The sequence below is a fragment of the Cetorhinus maximus genome, chromosome 6 (genome assembly GCF_964194155.1).
Source record: "Cetorhinus maximus chromosome 6, sCetMax3.hap1.1, whole genome shotgun sequence".
NCBI lineage: Eukaryota > Metazoa > Chordata > Chondrichthyes > Lamniformes > Cetorhinidae > Cetorhinus > Cetorhinus maximus.
In genome coordinates, this window is record NC_135884.1 from 11427909 (window position 1) to 11449834 (window position 21926).

The following is a 21926-nucleotide window of genomic DNA, read 5'->3' on the forward strand; positions in this document are numbered from 1 at the left end:
CCTATCCAACCTTGGCGGGCGGGTGAATAGGCCAAGTGGCCTTTGCATTTTTGCGAAGGCTCATCCATGGGCGGGATGAGGTTTCGAACAGTAATTTAAAAAATAAAAATTTTTCATACTCATTGTTCACATGCCCCTGCTCATGTGACAGAGTCACATGAGGGGACATGTTTTAATTATTTTTAAAATCTTTATTTTTAATGTTAAAAATATTCAGCTCCCTGAAGCAGCTCTGTGCTTTCACTTAGGGCACCCCCACGCACGTGCACACTTCAGCGCTCGTACTCTTCCCGCCCCCACCCCAGCAGCGCTGAGGTTATCAGCGTGCCTTTCACGTTGTCTTGCCGTTAATTGGCCAACCAGCGTGAAATTGCAGTTGGGGCCCGATCGCGGGCAACAGACCCTTACGCAGCCACTCCCGGGCCCACCCGACGAGGAGAAAATCTTCCCCCATGTGTAGGAGAGGAGAGAGAAGAATAAGACATCTCACCACCATTGTTGGTCAATTCTCTTGAGCATTTCATTAAATAAAGGGGAAAATCCTAGTCATTTCCTTATCATATTTTCAAAAGCTTCACAGGCACTGTTGCGAACATAGGGAAGAGATTATGTTTTAACTGCCATAGCCACAAGATTGCAGTTCTGTAAACTGTAGAATTTCCTCTCCTGTGATCTTTGTGATTACCAAAACGATCACAGACATCTCAATGTCATGAATATGACTTGTAATCTGGTTGACACACCAGTGCATTAGTATGGAAATGTTTTTTTAGAGGCACAAAGAAAGGTTTGCGTCTATACAGCACATTTCAAGACTCCAGGACAGCCCAAAGTGCTTTACAGCCAATAAAGTACTTTTGAAGTGCAGTCACTCTTGTAATGTAGGAAACTCAGAAGCCGATCTATGCCCAGCAAAGCCCCACAAACAGTAATCAGGTAACGACCAGATCATCTGTTTTAGTGATATTAATTGAGAAATAAATCTTGGCCAGGGAAGTGGGGAGCGATCCCCTGCTCTGCTTTGAATAGTGCCATGGGATCTTTTACATCCACTTGAGAAAGCAGACAGGCCTCAATTTAGCATCTCACCCAAAAACTGGCAGATCTGACAGCACAGCACTCCCATGGGGTGTCATTGAGATTTTCTGCTCAATTCTGTGCAGGGTTTAAACCTCCAACCTTCAGACTCAGGAGCAAGACAGCTACTTCTAAGCCAAGGCTGGCACATATTGTTCATATAAAACGCTAAATTCAGGTGTCGTCTCTTGTTTAAGCAGATGATAAACATACAATGACACTATTCAAGAGTGGCAGTTCTCCTAGTATCCTAGTCAACATTCCTTGCTCAACTTATAACATGCATTCCCTGTATGTATCTTAAACATATATTGTAGGATGCTGGTCAGGAATAGCTACTGCTTTTAGCCTACATAACAGGCATTGCACTTCAAGGAACAAAGTAATTGATTGTATTATAATTGATTATCACTTTGAGATGTTTTAATGATGCAATATTGTACGATACGAATGCAAATTCTTTTTCTTTATGTAAAAAAGTTAGAGCCACCATTGCCAAACAAAAACAAATTTGTAAGTTGATTACCTTGAGACAAACACCCAAGACAGGCCTGCTGTCAAACACCTGCATGGTTAGAAAGCATTAATGAATGTAAAAACATTTTTCTTTGAAATATGACCAGTACAAACAACAGATACCAAAACAAGGGTTCACAATATGAAGCTACATAAACAGACAGCTATTACACAACCTGCTGTAGGCATTAGCATGTAGCACCATAGTAATGCTTCAACCTCCTACTCCCTCAGGTTTTTGATCTCACCTGCATCGGTGCAGGTGAAACAGAGCAAAGAAAAAAACAGAAGTGAAACTCCCGACGCTCTTTTAAGTATGTCCTTACCGGCGATTCAGAGTGACAGTGGTAAGGAGGAGCTCAATCACCTGCTGTCTTAATCAAATACTACTCTGTGAAGTGAAGTTGGGGAACACTTCCAAACACAGAGTGACAGAAGTTTGGAACTCTCTTCAGCAAACAACTGTTTAGGCTAGCTCAACTGTGAATTTTGAATCTGCGATAGATACATTTTTGTTAACGAAAGGTATTAAGCGATATGGGAAAAGGGCAGGCAAAAAGGAGTTAGGTTGCTGATCAGCCATGATCTCACTGAATGGCAGGACAGGCATAAGAGGCTAAATAGCCTACTCCTCATCCTATGTTCTTGTCAGAATAATAGTGGGATAAAAGTAAGGATAATTGCTCATCTCTTACCAAAAATAAATCACTTTGTTACCTTTACGAGATTTACTAGGATATGGAAATCCCGCACAGCTACATTCCATTGCAGCAGCTTCTCTATTTGTACCTGAAACCAAATGCAGCCCAGTTAAAATAGACACGGCTTAAGAAAAAAACATATATGTATGTATGTATGTATTAAAACAGTCACAATTTTTTCCCATTCCACGTCATTCTAGTGTTACGATATGAACAGCTCCCTTCATCTGATTGCTTGTGAATGGCAGTTCATACCTTCACCAATAGTTTTATGTTGTGCCTGCTAAGTGCTGTAGCATACTCCTTTTGTAAATGTTCTTGTCCATCATTCCAAACCTTTGTATAAACAGGTTGCATAATTATTTAATTGTCAATGTCTATCTGGTGCATGGGGATGAAGTCAGACAAAAAAAAAAAGAGGTAAGTGACCCTTATCCACAGCAAAAATATATCAAGTGCGTATCAAAAAAACTTACAAATAAAAATGTTTCTCCCCTCCTCTTGATGACCCCTCCATGACATGCATTATTCCTGGACTGTTTTGTTAATGTCAAGTCAACCTTAAATCCGTTAAGTCTTTAAAAGGCAATCTACTGATATTCTTTTATTCAATTTTTGCCATTTTGCTACTGGTGACAGGTTTCAAACCACATCATTAGAACTGAAGTGCTGCAAGGTGGTGGAATGTCAAAAGATCAACATTACCTCAGTGGAATCGGACTGCATGCCAGCTGGAATGCTCTTTACCGACTTGTCCAATTCCCTCATCATCACCCGGTAGAAGACCAAGAACGTTTGCCTATAGGGAAGTTAAGCAGTTCATTTCACTGTTTTTCCAGTTTTCCTAACCTCAATCCCGTTCTTCACCCCCATGTCTTTTTACACAAAATAATGACTGAAAAGGGTGGCAAACTCTCTGATGGTGTTCAATATTTGGCTAAAGTGAAAGTGGCCTTGGGTTGACTCATTCTCCAATTACCTTCCATTTCGGTTATTGAATTCTTGGATCCCACTTGATAACACTTAGTAATCAGTGAGATTGGGTTCACACTGCAGGAGACCACCGGCATACATCAGTTTCCTGCCATTTGGTGGCACAGTTTAATTCAGCTACAACGCACCCAAATTAAGCACCGTTAAAGTGAAACCCTGTAAAAACGTACTACTGACAGGCTTCTTTCGTTGAACAACGAACTTTATTTACAGAGCTGCTGGATTAGCTGCAGGCATCGAGCAAGGCGACAATACACTCTCTAGACTAGGAAAACTCCGCCCCTTATAAGCTTCCCCAAGCTCAGTCTTGGTTGGCTGTTCTGACCCTTACTCAGTAAGGCTGGCCTTAAAGCAACGATCACCACATCCCTCCCCCTTTAATCCCTTGGTTTATGTTCCTTATTTACATAAATTACTTTATACAGGTGAATAGAAAACAATATCAAAAATCTTAGAAATAATCACACTGGCACATTGTCATGAATTCGGATTATACATTTATATACATAGGTCCAGTAATTACAAATCAAGTCGTTGAGGGGGTTCTCTGTTCCGGGTAGAGTGGTGTAATTCTACAGCCTGAGGCTCTCCTACAGGATCGACAATAACAGGAACTGCGTTAACGGGTACCTCTTTTGGAACAGGCAGTTCATCACTATTTGATTCAATGGAGGCAACAGTTATGTCTATAATAGGTCGATCAGGTACTTCGCTGCTTACGGATTCGATAACATTCCTTGGTGGCAACACTAACTGTGGAAGCGTCTCCCTGCTCCTCAGGTGATCCACGTGTTTACAACGATCCCGCCTTCCACGTCTACTTGGTATGAAAGGGGTCCGGTCTCGGACAATAATTCCTGGGATCCAACTTGGACTGTTACGGAAGTTTCTTACATATACGGCTTCATCTATTATAAGTTTCCGGCCTCTACTATGCAAATTGTGGCTTGTTTTCTGATTACCTTGGTTCTTCCCTACCCTCCCTGGCAAATTTGGAAACACGAGGCTCAGTCCCGTCCTGAGATGACGCTTCATTAGCAGTCCTGCTGGTGGAACTCCTGTTGTTGTATGTGGAATTGTTTGGTGCTAAGAAGGGAGCGTGAGATTCTGGTTTCCAAGGTTCCTCCCGACAAGTTTTTTCAGTCCCAACCTGAAAATTTGGACGTCTCTCTCGGCTATTTCGTTTGATGCCGTATGGTATGGCGCAGTTCGGATGTGTTTAATGCTGTTTAGATTGGTGAAGTTCTGAAATTCAGCACTTGTAAATACGGCTCTATTGCCTGATACAATGACTTCGGGCGATCTGCGAGTCGAAAAACATTGGCGTAACCTTTCAATGGTAGCATGCGACATAGGCAAAAATCTCCAACTATTTTGAGCGTGCGCCAAACATGAGCAAAAACAATGTGCCTAGGCACGGACCCACATAGTCTAAATGGATCCACACCCACAGTCAACCAAGCTATTCCTAAGGGTTAGCGGGGCTGCGGCTGGCAACTTCTGTTGCAGCTGGCACTGTTCAGAGTGCTTGACTAACTTCTCGATATCTGTATCTATACCAGGCCACCACATGTAACTCCTGGCAAGCATTTTCATTTTAGAAATGCCAGGATGAGTGCTGTGTAATTCTGTTAGAAGCAGTTTCCTGCCTGGTACAAGAACGACAACTCCTGCTCCCCAAAGGTATGGTGCCATCCTGGCAAATCAATTCGTATTTGCAGGTAAAAAATGGTTTCATTTCCTCGGAGACTGGCTCATTTAACCATCCTGTAAGTATCTGGTCTCTCACTTTGCACAGAAGCGTGTCTCGATTGGCCCAGTTCCAGATCTGCTTCACGCAGACGGGTGCTGTGTCTAAAAAATTCAACGCAAGGACGATTTCTTGGGGTACAGGAGTACACGAGATGCTTTCTTGCAAGGGTAGGAGGCTAAGGGCATCCATGTTCGCTTTGTGTATTTCAGGTCGGTGCTTGAAAGTGTGTTTATAGGCAGACTGAGTTAATGCCCGTCGCCAAATTCTTGCTGAGGCTATTGGCAGGATAGCCTTGTCTTCTTTGAAAAGGTCCAAAAAGCGATTTATGATTGGAGACAATAGTAAAGTGCCTACCATGCAAGTACTGGTGGAATCTTTTAACTCCAAAGACTATTGACAGTCCTTCCTTCTCGATCTGCGAATAACCTTTCTTGGCCACTGAGAGGGTTCTCGATACGTAACCTTTTGGCCTCTCAGAGCTGTTGTCCATTTCATGGGGCAATACTGCACCAACACCATATAAAGAGGCGTTGCAGGTCAATATCAATTCTTTAGAAGGGTCAAAGTGCATTAACAAGGTTGAGGAGTGCAGCAGTTGTTTCACTCTGTTGAAGGCTGCCTCCTGTGGAGCCTTCCAGGACCAACGATGGTGTTTCTTCAGCAATGTGCAAGGGGGGCCAGTACAGTCAATAAGCTGGATAAAAATCGCCCGTAGTAGTTTACCATCCCTAAAAATGATTTGGGTTCAGTGATATTTGTGGGGGAAGGCGCCTCCTTTATCACCTTAACCTTTTCTTCCATGGAGTGTAATCCACATGCATCTATACGGTGCCCCAGATAGGTTATCTCGGTGGCTTGGAAAGTGCACTTCTCCTTTAAGCAGACTCCAGCTTCCAGATATCTTTTTAATACCTCCTCTAAATTTGCTAAATGCTCGGCCTCTGTCGATCCAGTTAAGAGGACATGGTCATGGTAATTTCTGTAGCAAACTCTCCATCGTCCTTTGAAATATTGCACACGCTGAGGAAACGCCAGAAGGTATACTGGAATAGGCTTTTTATGTGTTTATTGTGACATAACCCCGCAATATGTTATCTAACTCGAGTTGCTGGTACCCGTGGTTCATATCCAACTTAGTGTAGGATTGACCTCCGGCCAGCTTTGCGTACAAGTCTTCAATTCTTGGAATTGTATATTTATCCAGCCTGGCGGCCTGATTAACTGTTAGCTTATAATCGTCGCAAATGCAGACCGGGGACGAAAGGTGCTAGGCCATTCCGAAAGTTGAACCGGCCAAATGATGCCTAGTTCCTCCAACCTGTTTAACTCAGCATCTACTTTTTCTCTTATGGCATATGGTACCGGTCTTGCCTTAAAAAATTGGGCAGTTGCCTCTGGATCAACATAAATCTTGGCTTGCAAGCCTTTGACTTTTCCTAATTCGTCGAAAAAGATGCTGTCGTTTTTTTAAAACAATTCCAGCAGTCCCCCTGCCCACACTTGAGAAATCTCCGACCAATTCAACTTGATTTCTTTTAGCCAATCATGGCTCAGAAGGCTTGGTCCTTCCCCCGTCACTATTATTACTGGGAGCTGGGTTGACTGCTGCCCATAGCTCACAGGTACCATGGCGGTGCCTTTTACTTTTATGGCTTCTCCCATGTAAGTCTTCAACTGAGCAGAAGTTCTCTCCAGGCTTCAGGGTCGGGTACCTTCTCTCAGGTACTGAAATACGCGCTCACCCATCACTGATGCCCCTGGATCTACCCCTATAAGCAGAGGCTTCCCGTTTACGTGGAGTGTGACAGTAATAGGGTTTGCCTTGACTCCTTTAAGATTAAAAAGAGAGTGAATGTCAGAATCGGTTATTTCAGGCTCTTTCACATTTTGTACTTCGAACATCTTTGCTGGCTGATTACTTGGCAGTCTGGACTTAGCCCTGCACTGCTTTATCAAATGTCCTCTTTTTGCGACAGTAATAGCACTCGGCCTCCCTTAAACATACGTGTTTCACCACAGGAGTGTGGTTAGCCCCCACAATGGTAACATTTTAACTTCAGGATCGCTGATTTCTGGGTAATTGGAAATGATTCCCACTTCGCGGCTGCTTCTGCGGTTTGGCGCCATGCCTGGCTGCAGGTTCCCGGCCCTAACTGGTAAACGGTGTCATTTTTGCAAGCTCTGTCGCTCCTGTGAATCTTTTTTCAGAGCTTTCCATGGCCAGCGCTATCTCCATCGCTCGTTTAAAATTTATATCGACTTCTGCCGGCAATTGAAGCTGAATGGCGTCGTTGTGCACACCACAAACTAACCGAGCCCGTAGCATGTCATTCAAGGTCACTCCGAAATCACCATGCTCTGACAATTGCTTCAACTTAGCAATATGAGTCGCGATCCATTCGCTTGGGGCCCTTAACCTCGCATTAAATTTGAATCTTTGCATAATGGCTGATGGTTTGGGTTGAAAGTGGCCCTTCACTAAATCCACGAGCTCACTGAACAATGTGGAGTTGGGCCCACTTGGGGCTGAGAGACTGAGTAAGGTTGTAGGTTTGACTTCCACAGACGCTCAAGAGAATTGCTTTGCGCTTTGCCGCCTCCCCTATTTCTTTGGCCTGGAAACAAAACCCAAGGCGCTCAATGAATTGAGTCCAGTCCTCAGTAGAGCTGTCACATGGGCTGGTCCTCCCAAACAGAGACATACTAGTGAGTATATATATTTTTCCTTCTTTAAAACGAGATACTCAGTTGTAGGGCGAGAGGTAGCACCAGGATCATTTATCCTCATCGCTAGATGTAGAGATGTACCACCGAAATGCTTCTTTAGTTGAACAACGAACTTTATTTAGAGCTGCTGGATTAGCTGCAGGCCTCTGCCAAGGCTACAATACACTCTCCAGACTAGGGAAACACCGCTCCTTATAAGCTTCCTGGTGCTCGGTATTGATGGGCTGTTCTGAACACATGATCCTTACTCAGCAAGGCTGGCCTTAAAGCAACAACCACCACAAGCCCCATATTAAGCAAGCTTTGATTTAAATACACAGCTTATGGCTTTCCCCTTATGGTGTTCTTCCACTTTCAAGGCTAGTTGTTTCAAATTAATACTTCACCATGACTGCCAGTATTGCTGTGATTGGTTATTAGCTTGTGCAATTCAAATCAAGTTAATATCATTGGATTGGTAGTCTTCTCCACTTCCCATGCACTATTCCCTCAATGGGGTAGCCAAGATATTCCTCGGTCATTCCACATCAGTCAACAAAACGTTCCCAATGGCAATTCGCCAGATAATTTACAGCTTCAGAAAATATTGTGCTGGCAATGGCCAATGAAAGCACAAGTTCTACCATCCTTCTGCTCAAAACTATGTTGCCTCATCTGGGGTCCACCTTAGCTTGGAGGATTTGATATTGCCCTCGCATATTTTTTGTTGCTTAAGGCATTGACTCATAATGGGATACAATTTTAAAGGCATTTTTGGCCCTTGGGTACTTCATCCGAGTGAGACCAGAAACAGGAAGTGTCAGTATGCTGACTTTAACGCTGTCCTCATCAGAAACCTGCAGCAGGTAGCACTGTACAATGATTGGGTGCAATATTTTCATTCCTCTACATACTTAAGAACTTGGAGGTCAATTGCAGCATGCCACCATCTCCCCCAGCTGAGAACTGCGGAGACTAGTTGAAGGCAGGGGTGGGGAAGAGCAGGTCGGGGTGGGGGTGGTAAGAGAGCTTTGTCAGCTATTGCAACATCAAGGAACTGAATTGTCTGATCTTAGCTACTGGTTATGCAATAACCTCAAATATGCTAAGGTTGGCACAATCGACAAACCAATCGCACCTGGACAGTGTTGGAAATGTATTTGAGCTTCCGTCTTTGGTCGAATTCAACAGCTCAGGAATGCCCACACCAGCAATTTCCTCCACAGATTTCAACACGTCGTCTGCATGCTTCAGGTAAATACTGCAAACGTGGTAAAAAAACAAAAATTAGCCATCAAATTACTCAATGTTTACCCAACATAGCAATACTTCACATCTTTTGCGAATCTCTTTTATTCTATTCCCCTCCACACAACATTTCCTAGTAAAAGAGGAAAAGCAAACAACATTCTCTAGGCCTGTTAAAGCAGCTATTTAAAAGGAAATTAGCAACGTGAGTGATATAGAGCAATTCGGTATCCAAAATTTTCTGTTTGTTTTGGAAAGCACATAGCCATCACATCGCAAAAAGCACACTGAACATAGTTTCAATGAAAGTTTCAGGCAAAAAATAAATTTATACACCGAGTATCTATAAATAAACCAACTCACTTCTCCCAAACGTATTCTACGTGCCCAAAAATATTTAGTCATTGACTCACTACCACAATACACTGATGTATAAACATTCTGGCTGAAGGGTGATAGAATGCGGTTCTGTCTCGTAAACAGATATACCTGGCTAAATTGCTAATTCCTGCAACACTATTAAATTGAAAGAAGAAAGAAAAAGGTAGAGAAAAGGTGTGGGGATTAAATGAGTATTTGTGACTTACCTAGTGGGAAAAAAAACAAGCTGCCATGGTATACTGGAGCCCAAGGATGCCATAGATCTGTTGGATCTGGATTATTGCTTGCGCGATGAACACTAATTTCTGATCTCAAATAACAGTTTTACTGTAACACCAACCAGAAGTCAGGAAAATAAGGAGGTTGGGTACTCTCATTCATGCCCTAGCAGGTGGTATCAGAGTGTCATTCATCTAAGCTTTTCCGCAAACAAGCAAGTCATAATAAAAGGTAATGTTTACCTCAGTCTCAATAATTTAGACTTGCCCTCAGAGACGGATAAAAAGAGGTTCATCTTCATCCCAGTCAATTAATTTGATTACTTTTACCCTTTCATGGGGCGGCAGGCCAGCATTTGCTGCCCATCCCTAATTGCCCTCGAGGTAGTGGTGGTGAGCCCCTTCTTGAACCGTCGAAATCTATGTGGTGTAGGTACACTCACAGTGCTGCTAGAAAGGGCATTCCAGGTTGTTGACCCAGCAACAGTGAAAGATTGGTGATTTGGTTCCAAGTCAGGATGGTGTGGCTTGGAGGGGAACTTGAAGGTGGTGGCATTCCCAGGCACCTGCCCTTGTCCTTCTAAGCGGTGGAGATCATAGGTTTGGAAGATGCTGCTGAAGGACTCTTAGTGAGTTGCTGCAGTGCATCTTGTAAATGGTACACACTGCTGCCATTGTGCACTGGTGATGGAGGGATTGAAAGTTTAAGGAGTGCCAGTCAAGCAGGCTACTTTGTCCTGGGTGGTATTGAGCTTCGAGTGTTGTCGAGTTTCGAGTGTTGTTGGAGTTGCACTCATCCAGGCAGAACATTTCATCACACTCCTGACTTGTGCCTTGTAGATGGTGGATAGGCTTTGGGGAGTCAGGAGGTGAGCTACTCGCCATAGAATTCCCAGACTCTGACTTGCGCTTGTCGCCACTGCATTTATATGGCTGGCCCAATTAAATTTCTGGTCAACCCCCAGGATGTTGATGATGGTGAATTCAGTAGTGGTATGCCATTGAATATCAAAAGGAGATGGTTAGTTTCTTGTTGGAGATGGTCATTGCCTGGCACTTGTGTGACCTGAATGTTACTTGCCACTTATCAGCACAAGCCTGAACGTTGTTCAGGTGTTGCTGCATGTGGACATGGACTGTAGAGGAGCATCTAAGGAGTCACGAATAGTACTGAACATTGTGCAGTGATCAGCAAACATACCCACTTCTGGCAGTGCAATGGAGTGAAGGTCACTGATTGTACTTACCATAGGAGAGTTTCCAGAGCTTCATTGTATTTATTGCCTTTCTCTTTTTCCCCACTGGGCAGAACCCAAGATTGGCACAAGAAACCTCGTGCTATTGATGCTGAAAGGTGAGCAATCAGTACAATCATTTAAACACTCATGAAATCTTTATAATATAGATATACATATCAACAATACAAAATTACTCTTGTCATATATGTAAATTGGCTCAAGGTTTTTCTAATACGTTAAGAATGTTTAAGAATGCAATCACAGAGATACAAGGAAACAAATGCAAGGTCTGATCAGAACAGACATCAAAGCAACAGAAGAGAATGTTAAGACGTGCTTGCTGTGTAAATCATATTGTCGGTGTACATTTATAACATTGTCAGCCCCCATAAATACAGGGTATACATGGTCTCATGGAGAGGAGTGCACTCAAAGTAGCTGAAGAAGCAATGTTTGTGTATCAATGATCAGTGTCCTGTCTGTAGCATGCTCCAGCCTTCCAAGATTTCTGCACACTTCCAATTCTGGCCTCTTGTGCAACCTGATTTTAATTTCTCATCAACTGGCGGTCGTGCTTTCTGGGCCGTAAGCTCTAGAATTCCATCCCTAAACCTCTCCACCTCTCTCTCTTCTGTTAAAACCTACCTCTTTGACCAAGCTTTTGGTCATCTGCCCTAATATTTCTTTACGTGGCTTGGTGTTAAACTTTGTTTCATAACGCTCATGTGAAGCACTTTGGGAGGGTTTAAAATGTTAAATGCAAGTTGCTGCTGTTGCACTGTAAAGTGCTCATGTTGCCTATATCAACCAATATAAACAACTATAAAGAAGCCAGCGAAAACAAATGGAGGGATAGTCATTCCCCAAACTGAGTGGATTCATAATTTCAAAACAACACTGGCAGCCAGACACGACTCTCAGAGATTGCTCGTGGCCAAATAGATTCCAGCTGCCTTCTTCCTTTGTTAACCTACAATCTCGTCCTCTCCCACATCCTCAGCCCAAATTATAAATGTGAAACCAAAGGCAGAAGAGTTGAGACAAACCTATTTTCTCCTTGTACTGGTTATCTAGAGATTTCTCAGCTATGACAATAAGAAGCTGGGTAAGGGTCACCGCTGAGGCACAGCGAGGAATGCTGCTATGGAAATTCTGTAGGTACCGAAAAGTCTGCCTGTTGGAATTGAGAGAATATTTTGTTAGCTACAAAAGAATGAATTTCCTAAGCAGACTAATAACAGATTTCACATGCTTTGTTATCTGAAGAATGTTCAATTTAAGTGAAATTTGAGAACTTGTCTGGTGAGACAGAATTAAAAATATATAATTAAAAGAAAGGAGAAAGTCAGTGATTTCTAATCCACTCCCTTGCAGCCAGATTAACAAAAGCTTTTAAATCTGGTGGAGCGAGAGCTCAAAGGTTGAGAAAATATCTTACGAGAAGAAAATGAACGTTTAAATTTAAAACGGTGTCTGTTATAGAAAGTCTTCCGTAGGTCTTTTAAACTCAATTTAATCTGGGTTTACCCTCCCAAACTTATCAATGTGCTCAAACTCCCAGGTGTTGAAAGAAACAAACAGAATATTGGGATGCATAGCAAAGAGAAAAATGTACAAGTTCGAAGAGGTCATTTTAAAATGGCATTTGATCCTGGTGAGACCACATTTGGAGTACCGTGCAGAGATCTTCAGAAAGAAAAATTATTGGAGTGGATACTGAACCTGGGATTTAAGAGAATGACACATGAGGGAAGATTCGCTATCCTGGGGCTTTTCTCTTTTTGCTGGACTGAGAAGGCACATGGTAATGGTGTTTAAAATGATAAAAGGTTGGGATAAGTTAGTAAGAATTTCTGCTGCATACAAAATTTAAGCAAGAAAGGTCATATTTGCAAATTAAAGACAAAACGGAACTATAAAATGCAGAAGAAACAATATTTTAAACTAAAAAGGTGGTAAGTTTTTTGTTTCTTTGGCAGGATTTTCTGGTCGTCGGGCGGGCACGGAGGGTGGGCCCAGGAGCTGCCGCCAAACAGTCCGCCGCTTGCAATCGAGCCCCAGCCACAGTTTCACGCTGGCTGGCCAATTAACGGCCAGCCAGCGTGAAACACGCGCTGAGAAACGGAGGTGGGTGGGGGGTGCCAGCGTGTATGCTGGGGAGCATGCTAAAAGCTCCCTGAGGACACAGAGCTACCTCAGGGAGCTGAAGAATTAGGGACACAAAAATAGGAATTTTAAAAATGAGAGAAACATGAAGAGGGATATGTATAAAATGTTTAAAAAACATTTTTTTTATATTACTTCTGGAAACTGAACGGTTGGACGGGCAGTGAAAAATACAGATTAATTACCTGCTTAAGGGCCTTAATGGGCCTCTTAATTGTCGGCGGGCGCACTAGCGACTCTCGCGTGCGCCTGCCGACTGAAAGATCGCACGTGATTTTACACCCAGGCGTGCATCCACCCGTGGGACGTAAAATCCTGCCCTTTGATCCTTTTTTGGGATGTGAATGTCGCTGGCACAACTGGCACTTCTTGCCCATCCCGGGTTGCTGGTGGCGGGCCTTCTGCTTGAGCCACAGGTACTGGGTTGGCACCATGGAGCAACTTGCTAGCCCAGTTCAGAAGGCAGACAACAGTCAGTCATGTTGTCATTGGACTGAACTCAGATTTAATCAAGAATGGATAAGGATGGCTGGTTTCCTTGCCTAAAATAAATGAGTTAGCCAGTAGGGTTTTAATGGCAGCTTCCGACAGCTTCGTTGACACATCGAAACCAGCTTTTTTATATGCAGATTTTTTTTTAAAGTTGATTTCAAATTCCTAAACTGCCATAGTGTGATTTGAACTCATGTTCTCTGGATTATTAATCCAGTAACATAACCATTACACTACCATACAGATTACTAGTGGTGGAACAAGAAACCTTTAATGGGTTACAATAAGGAACTAGACATATCCTTGTCAACATTGGGATTTAGAAATGCACCAAGGGTTGACTAGGTGGGCCAACTGTCTTCTCCTGCATGAAACCGTTGCCATGTCACTAACTTTACCAACATTTGGCTCAACATCAGCACCGGCAGAGGCATGATCACAATCTATTTGCTTGGCCTAATGGTCAGAAATAGATGGCAGCATGGGAAAAGAGAAAAAAAAAGGTATAATTCTGCAAACTGGCAATGTCAACTGGGAGCAGTGCTCACAGGATGCGCATTGCCAGTAATTAATTTCTGGAAAATTGTGGCTACATGTTCACGATTCCTTAGATGCACTTCCTTTCTGTGCTGCACTCTGCTGACGGTGCCCGACTGTGCAATCAGCCTAGGCAAGTCCAGAATTCTGCTGTCCATATCCGATCCTGCAAGTCCTACTCACCCATCATTCTACCATCTTTCTAACATATATTAGCTCCCAGTCCCCCAATACCTGGTGTTTTAAATTTTCATGCTCATCTTTCAATCCCTTCATGGCCTTGCTCCTCCCCATCTCTGTAACCTCCTCCCGCTCTGTAACGCTACAATATGCAAAAGCGAACATGGAAAGTAAAATCCAGGAGCACGGTACCCAAGTTTTTACACCATGGTCATAACACTGAAAAGTTCCTCATAATACCTGACGAGCTCTTCCAGTTCAAATTCACCATCTCCTGTTTTAAGTCTGTTTGCCAGGACACCAAGGGCTAATTTCAGTAATTTACGGTTTCCATGCTGAGCAAATCCACACCTGCATGATTAAAGAAACAATAAACCAACTTTGTTACTATACCAGTAAAGTTTCCTATTTCTAATTCTATCCCAGTGTGGAATCAATTATTCCAATTTTCAACTGCTTAATTGTAGAATCTCTATTTCCTCATTTCTCTGTAAGAGTATGTATATAGTTGGGATAAAGACTTGGTGGAGATGTAGAGTACACGGTTAACATCAGGAGCACCTGATACTGATGTAACTACTGATGGCATTGTAATGCAATGTCACATGGCTTAGAGACGGAGATCCGGTGGGAAGCAGAAGTACAACCTCATGTAGATTAGTGAGATGCATATAGATCTGTAAGTAAACAAGTGTTTTTTTACGGATAACAGTTTATGGTAGCATTCTTAGGGTAACAGGCAAACCCTAAAGAAACCACATCTAGACGTCAAACCCAAGACGATGGTGACACCTGGTGGTTTCTGTTGACTATACACGTGCACCATTCGAAACATGGTGGCAGCAGACAGAGCACAAAGATCCAAGAGAAGGCTGCAGACCCAACCTACAAATCCTTGGAAAAAGGACAAGAAGAGAAAAGATTGGATACTCACCTGAAAACGGAGCATCATAGGTACTGCAGATGCAAACACACACATACCTGGAGTCCAGACAGCAGTGAGTAGAGATCACAAACTACAAGTCAAACTACTGAAGCAGCAACAGATCCAGAGGTTAGGTTAAGCATGGAGTCTACAATGCCATTCCCAGAAGTGCTGAAAGCTCGTAACAGGCTCAACACCAAGACAATTGGAAGAAGAGATTCTCCAGATACAGAACAGCTTCAGGTTTGCACAAGAAGGAACAGAAGGATCAGGTCAGTACTTTATTCTATGCAATAGGGACCATTGCAGATGATGTTATTGCAAGACAGGGTGTCGGTGAAGCTTCTGGCTCATATGAAGAAGCCCTCTAGGCGTTCTGTTCGTACTTCAGTGTTTGAAAAAATTTGATCATTGAGTGAGCAAAATTTAATAAGAAGAGGCAAAAACACGGGTGAATCCACGGACTCATTTATAAATAACCTGTACAGGCTTGCTGAGAATGCGACTATTGGATTCTTAGAGATGAATTAATACGCGATCTTATAGTTGTTGGGGTCTTAGATGAAACTCTATCAGATCTTTTGCAAATGAGGGAAGATTTAACTCTCACAAAGGCAGTACAAATAGCGCATAGACCAAGCTTAGGAAGCAAAACAGAGTGATTGTGGGGAAGCGATGTCCCTTGGGAAAAAAAGTGAAGCCATTCAATATGCGGACCAAAAAAAAGAGAAAGCGCAGCGAAGCAAAAGCCCACGAAAAATGGGCATGCCAACCGCCCATTTCTTTCCCCAAGGCACATCGCTTCCCCACATACAACTACTCTGTTTTGCTTCCTAAGCTCGGTCTGTTGCACTATTTGTAATTGAACCATTACACGGACTTGACTCAATTAAACAAGTCAGTAGAGCGTGAGATCCACCTGATGGCATCAGTGGATGAAAGTCTTGCCAAATTAGCAAAAAGCACCCTCTTCACAAAATTGGATGCTAACAGCTACTTTTGGCAGTTGCCTATGGACAAATAATCCAGATTGTTAACTACTTTCATCACCCCATTGGGTCATTATTGTTTTAACAGGTTACCAATTAGAATTGCTTCTGCACCTGAGATATTCTAAAGAACAATGTTTCAGACCCTGAAGGGCATGGATGGAGTAATATGCCAAATGACATTCTGGTACACAGTTCATCAAAGGAAGAACATGACCGTCGAGTGAGAGCAATTGTACAAGAAGCAGGTTGGACATGAAACGACAAATGTGAATTAGCAAAACTGACAATAAAATTCTTGGGGCACATTCTGCAAGCTTTGGGAATTATGGCTGACCTGCAGAAATCCAAGTTCACTGGAGCGTTTTCCACAGCTTAAAAACATCACAGAATTACAAAGTAGGCAAATTCCTACCAAACTTGGCAGAATTTAACGAGCTGTCATGACAAGGTCACCAGTAGTGCTGGAACATGGACCAGCAAAATGTTTTTGACAAGATCAAAAATATCCTAAATTCACCAGTAATTCTAGCGCACTATGATCCTGAGTTGCCAACAACTGTAGCAGTGGATGAATCATTTACAGGCCTGGGCGCAGTGCTGTTTCAAGTTCAAAAAGAAGGAAAAAGACGACCAGTTTATTACGCCTCAAGATCTCTCACAGACACAGAGAAGGGGTATGCAACCACTGAGAAAGAAACATGAGCAGCCACATGGGCCTGTGAGAAGTTCTCGGATTGTGTCAAGGGATTAAGGTTTAAAATCGAAACCGGCCGCAAACCTTTAGTTACCCTTCTTAACTAAAAGGAAATTGCAAAAACCATGCCTAGAATTCAACGCTTTAGGCCAAGACCCATGAGATGCAATTCATTTACTGACAACATTCAAGGGAAGTACCAGATGACAGCAGCTGCATTGTTAAGAATACCAATGGAAGGAGTCAAATTGGAAGATTTAAATTTTGAGGGAGTGGGAAGCATATACTTCACTTGTTACCAAACACTTAACAGCCACTGAGAAAAGACTACAAGAGATTATGCAAGCGCAACGGCAGGATGACGAGCGCATCAAAATAAAAAAGTATTGCCAGAACGGATGGCAAGAGTACACTCCAAATAATCCTGTACTTGACCAATACTGTACTTCGAACAGAGAAAACATCTCATAAACAATGACGAGTTCTTAATTTTCAAAATATACCAAAATCGCTTCGACTAGACATTCTACAGAAAGTCCACCAAGGTGGCCAGGCACCAGTCATTCCATTGAAGAGTTAATCACAAATTGGCTTACGTGTACAGTACATAGCCAGCAGCAGAGCGAACCACTTGCAGCATCTACCTTTCCTACGAGGCCATGGGAGCGCCTAGGAACGGATTTATTCAAGTTCATCATCGTCACTGACCACTACTCCAGATGGTTTGAAGTAAGTAGACTGCACAGTACGACGGCAGAGGCAGTCATTACATCACCAAGAAGAATCTTCGCAACACGTGGTGTTGGGCAAAGGTCCTCAGTTTGCTAATGAGCTGTTTGTGCAGGAATATGGTTTCATGCATGTGACTAGTTCGCCTGAATATCCTCAATCAAACGGAGAAGCAGAAAGAGGAGTTTGAACAATCAGGGAATTGATGAAAAACAACAAAGATATTAACTTAGTCCTTCTTAACTGCAGAACTTCACCGCTAAAAAACGGGTTCTCGCCATCAGAACTATTGATGGGAAGACAGCTCAAACGCAACTTCCAGGGCTCCAACAAACACTACAACCTAACATTACCTCACATGATTGTGAGGAAGTTTGGAAGCGTGGGGGAGCAACAAAGACACAGTCAAGCTCGTATTTTCAAATTCAGCCATGGAGCATGAGACTTGAAAGCGTTACTGCCCGGGGAGAGTGTGGGGATACGAGACCAACAGAAAGAAGGCACTGAAATAGAAAGAGCTCTACAACTGAGATCTTATATGATTTAGATGGATCAGGGAAATATCAGAAGGAACCGAAGAGCCTTGATATCATTGGGAAAGAAGCCAATGGAATCTTGGACATACTACTTAGATCTGGGTTGAAACAAGGAACTAGAAACAAGTAGAAACTCTACAACCACCCAGGTGGAAGACACTCCTATCGAATGACGAGAGAGTGCAGCTCATATTCAACCTCGAAATGAAACCAGCACCAGATCAGGGAGATTGGTTAAGGCACCATAGAGTCTAACCCTGTAAAGTCTGAGACTTTGTGAGGAGATGTAGGAGTATGTATATAGTTGTGATAAAGACTTGGGGGGAGATGTAGAGTAAAGGGTAACGTCAAGAGCACCTGATATTGATGTAGCTACTGCTGTCATAGTGATGCAATGTCACATGATTAAGAGATGGATCTGGTGGGTACAACCTCATGTGCAGTACTGAGGTATGTACGGATCTGTAAATAAACAAGAGTGATTTTTACAGATAACAGTCTATGGTGGCATTTTTAGGGTAACAGGCAAACGCTAAAGAAACCCCATCTATATCTGAGCCCAAAACGAAACCCTCTCCTTGCTCAGTTTAGTGCAGATGTTATTTTTATCTGCTGTGCTGAGGGATTTGCATGTGTGTGTCAGTAACCAAGTCATGACAGTTCAAAGTAACTTCTGAGATGATGATAAATACTGTGGAAGCTTGATTATCTGGTATAATGGAAAAGACCTTACAGCAGATAATGGGATTTGCCACCACTCAGTTATGTTCTATTGTGCTTGAACTATTGATCGAATAACTGATATCCCTGTTGACCACATGTCCATGCCTCAACTCCAGACCCAAGCAAGCTGGCCATAAGCACAGCAACTAAAGCCCCTAAATGCTAGGATGATTACTAAATGCAGCCTGGGCTCACTTCTAGCAATCACGTCTTCACATCTTAATGAAGACGCTAACTTTAAAAATTAATACACAGCCTGTCTTTTTAAGCAAATGACCATGTCCGTGAATGGAACACAGGCTGAAGGTAACACCAGCTATGTGATTGAGTTTTATTAAACATATCTAAAAGACCACGGTGCAACTCATCAATTCTTTCAATTAGCCTCTACCAATCCTCCACTATCCCAGGCTCTGTACCTACCAAGCAAAGAGTGTGTTCAAGACCTGAAGTAGTAACTGATAGCATGTAGCCATCCGCTGATGTTCTTTTACATCTGCTCCTAGAACATCCACCACACCATTGTTCTCAGCAATCACCATCTGCATACCAAAAACAGTATCAAATTAAAAGGAAAATGGTCTGTCTTCAGCAACACACTCCACAAATCTAAAATAAGGGGTTCATCGTTCACTGAAGTTTCAATAAACTAAATCAATTCCTGAATGGGATGATTTCACCTTGTGATCCCTAACTTGGTAAATTTTTGCATACTTTGCAGAAGCCACAAGCAGCTTTTTCACACAGCGGGATTTTCATACACTACCACACATATGGTTAGAAAGTGGTATCGAGTGGGTCGAAGGAATCACATTCCTTCTTGGTTCAGAAGTGGTCTTGGTTACACGTCCCCACAGCTTTTATCCATCTCTTGAAGGAGCTAACTCATGCTGGGTCCCACTACCAGTCTTCAGTATCTGGCTCAAGTAGTCGAGCTTCGTGTGTGAGCCCAGAGATTGATTGTCAGATGGCTGTTTAACCTCGGGGACTTCATAAGCAGCCTGATCCTATTCTAACCTAACATCCAATACACGTATTTTCCAAAATAAAAATCACTGGAATGTAATCAAGATTGGAAATCTGTCTGATCTTTCGTGTGCCTAGCCGACTTGAGATCAAGTGCAGATAGTTTAGCACAGAGTAAGAAATTAATCTGAGACCTTTCGGAATGCACATTTCAGTCCTTACAATGTGTGTGAATGCCCAATGAACTATCAGTGGAGTATTGTTTCAGCTGCATTTTGAGGTGTAACTTTTTTTTAAACTCTCTTTCTTCCCTGAAGTCCCTCCCTGAATCCAGCCACAAATAAACACTGGAGTTCTGGTCGGAGGTTTTTATAAATAGCTACCATCATCTATATATGAGGAATTTATGGCATTCACCCCTTTCATTTTCCATCCTTTCCTGTAAGGCTGCGTCTTCAAAAGTTCAGTCCCTCACCACAACAACACAACTGAGGTTGGGAAACATCGCAAAGGAGAATCAACGGAGCAAACTTACATTTTAACCTTTTAAATTGACCCTTTATTTTATGTGTTGAAGAGAAATCCTATATCTTACTGATCAGGAATAAACAACACATGACTTAGAGGAAAGTGCAATCCACCTGCCTTCAGGGCTCGGGAGCAAACTCAACAAATTTCAAAATCTCATTGCATTGCCCTGGCTAATTATACGTCTTCACAGACACTAGCCTTTACCTGAAAGTAATTGTGAGCATTTTCCAAATGGTTACATAAGGGATTGAGCAACTCTACAGCAAATTGAGCAAGTGCTTGAGAAGTCATTTGGCGCAGATGCGAAAATCCGACATCTCGATCTCCTTTAACCTGTGTGAAGAGAAGTAAACAGGACAACATGCTTCTAAAAATATACAGGGTTTAACTCTCATTTATCCACACTGTAGCTATCACACTGCCAACAGGATAAAGACAATACAAACGCATTGAAAGAAATAAAGATGTGTATTTATAAAGCACCTTTCATAACATCAGGATGCACAAAGTGCTTTACAACCAATAAAGGACTTCTGAAATGTAGTGCATTGTAATATAGGAAAGATGGCAGCCAATTTGTGCACAGCAAGATTTCACAAACAGCCATGTGATAATGACCAGATGATCTGTATTTTTTAGTGATTAGTTTGAGGGATAAATATTGGCTAGTACACCAAGAACTTCCATGTTCTTCTTTGAAATAGTGCCATGGGATCTTTTCCTCCACTTGAGGGCAAATGTCCTCTCAGTTTAATGTCTCATCTGAAAGGTTTCTGACACTGCAGCATTCCCTCGGTACTGCAATGAAGTGTTGATCTCGATTTTGTGCTTAGGACTCTGGATTGCTCCAGTGAAAACACACAACAAAACAGCTTGCATTTTTACAATCCTCCTCCCTTAAGAGGGTATATTGAAGCTTCTTGCCTGGTTGAAGAGAGATATTTTTTAAGTCTTTGAATGGAGAGAGGGGTCACAAGTAAAGGTGGAGTGGTTCATAGAAGCAAGGATCAGTGACTAAAGTGGCAATAATATCTGAGAATGTTCAGGATCTTGCTGCAATGTTAAGGTGCAACTTTGTTTCTCCACTTTATCCCATTTTCAAACCTACTTTTGATGCCATTCATAGTTTCTTCCCTTCTTGCCTATATTACGTAATTCAACAACTGAGAGAAGAAGGCATCATGTGTCTGGAACACTTATTGACACTTTACGTGGAGGTGGTGGCATAGCAGTATTGTCACTGGACTAGTAATCTAGAGACCTAGGGTAATTCTCTGGGGACCTGGGTTCGCATCCCACCATGTCAGATGGTGAAAGTTGAATTAAAAGTCTAATGGCAAAACCATTGCCAATTGTCATAAAAACTCATCTGGTTCATTAATGCCCTTTAGGAGAGGAAATCTGCCACCCACAGCAATGGGTCTGGAATCACATGTAGGCCAGACCAGGTATATGACAGTTTTCTGGCCTCCCTAGGAATAAGTGTCTCATTCTCCTACTTCCCTCCCTCCAGTCTCTCAGCAACAGCTTGACTGAGACAGGGAGGTTATTGTGCAGGAAATGTTAAGATGAATCTATAGTCTCTCACAGACACATGACATTAGTGCAGCAATGGGATTTGGCA

General features: G+C 42.6%; 1 protein-coding gene across 1 annotated transcript in view; it reads right to left on the minus strand.

Annotated features, from left to right (window-relative positions):
• Positions 1-21926, minus strand: part of fancd2 (FA complementation group D2) — an 81062-nt gene that overhangs the window by 12736 nt on the left and 46400 nt on the right. Inside the window, exons 30-38 of the mRNA XM_078543168.1 lie at positions 20507-20635; positions 19229-19347; positions 14447-14557; positions 11878-12005; positions 10841-10940; positions 8885-9007; positions 3000-3093; positions 2311-2382; positions 1604-1642 (exon numbers count right to left, since the gene is read on the minus strand). Of these exons, the coding sequence (XP_078399294.1) occupies positions 1604-1642; positions 2311-2382; positions 3000-3093; positions 8885-9007; positions 10841-10940; positions 11878-12005; positions 14447-14557; positions 19229-19347; positions 20507-20635 (915 nt within the window). The remainder of the gene's footprint in view (positions 1-1603; positions 1643-2310; positions 2383-2999; positions 3094-8884; positions 9008-10840; positions 10941-11877; positions 12006-14446; positions 14558-19228; positions 19348-20506; positions 20636-21926) is intronic.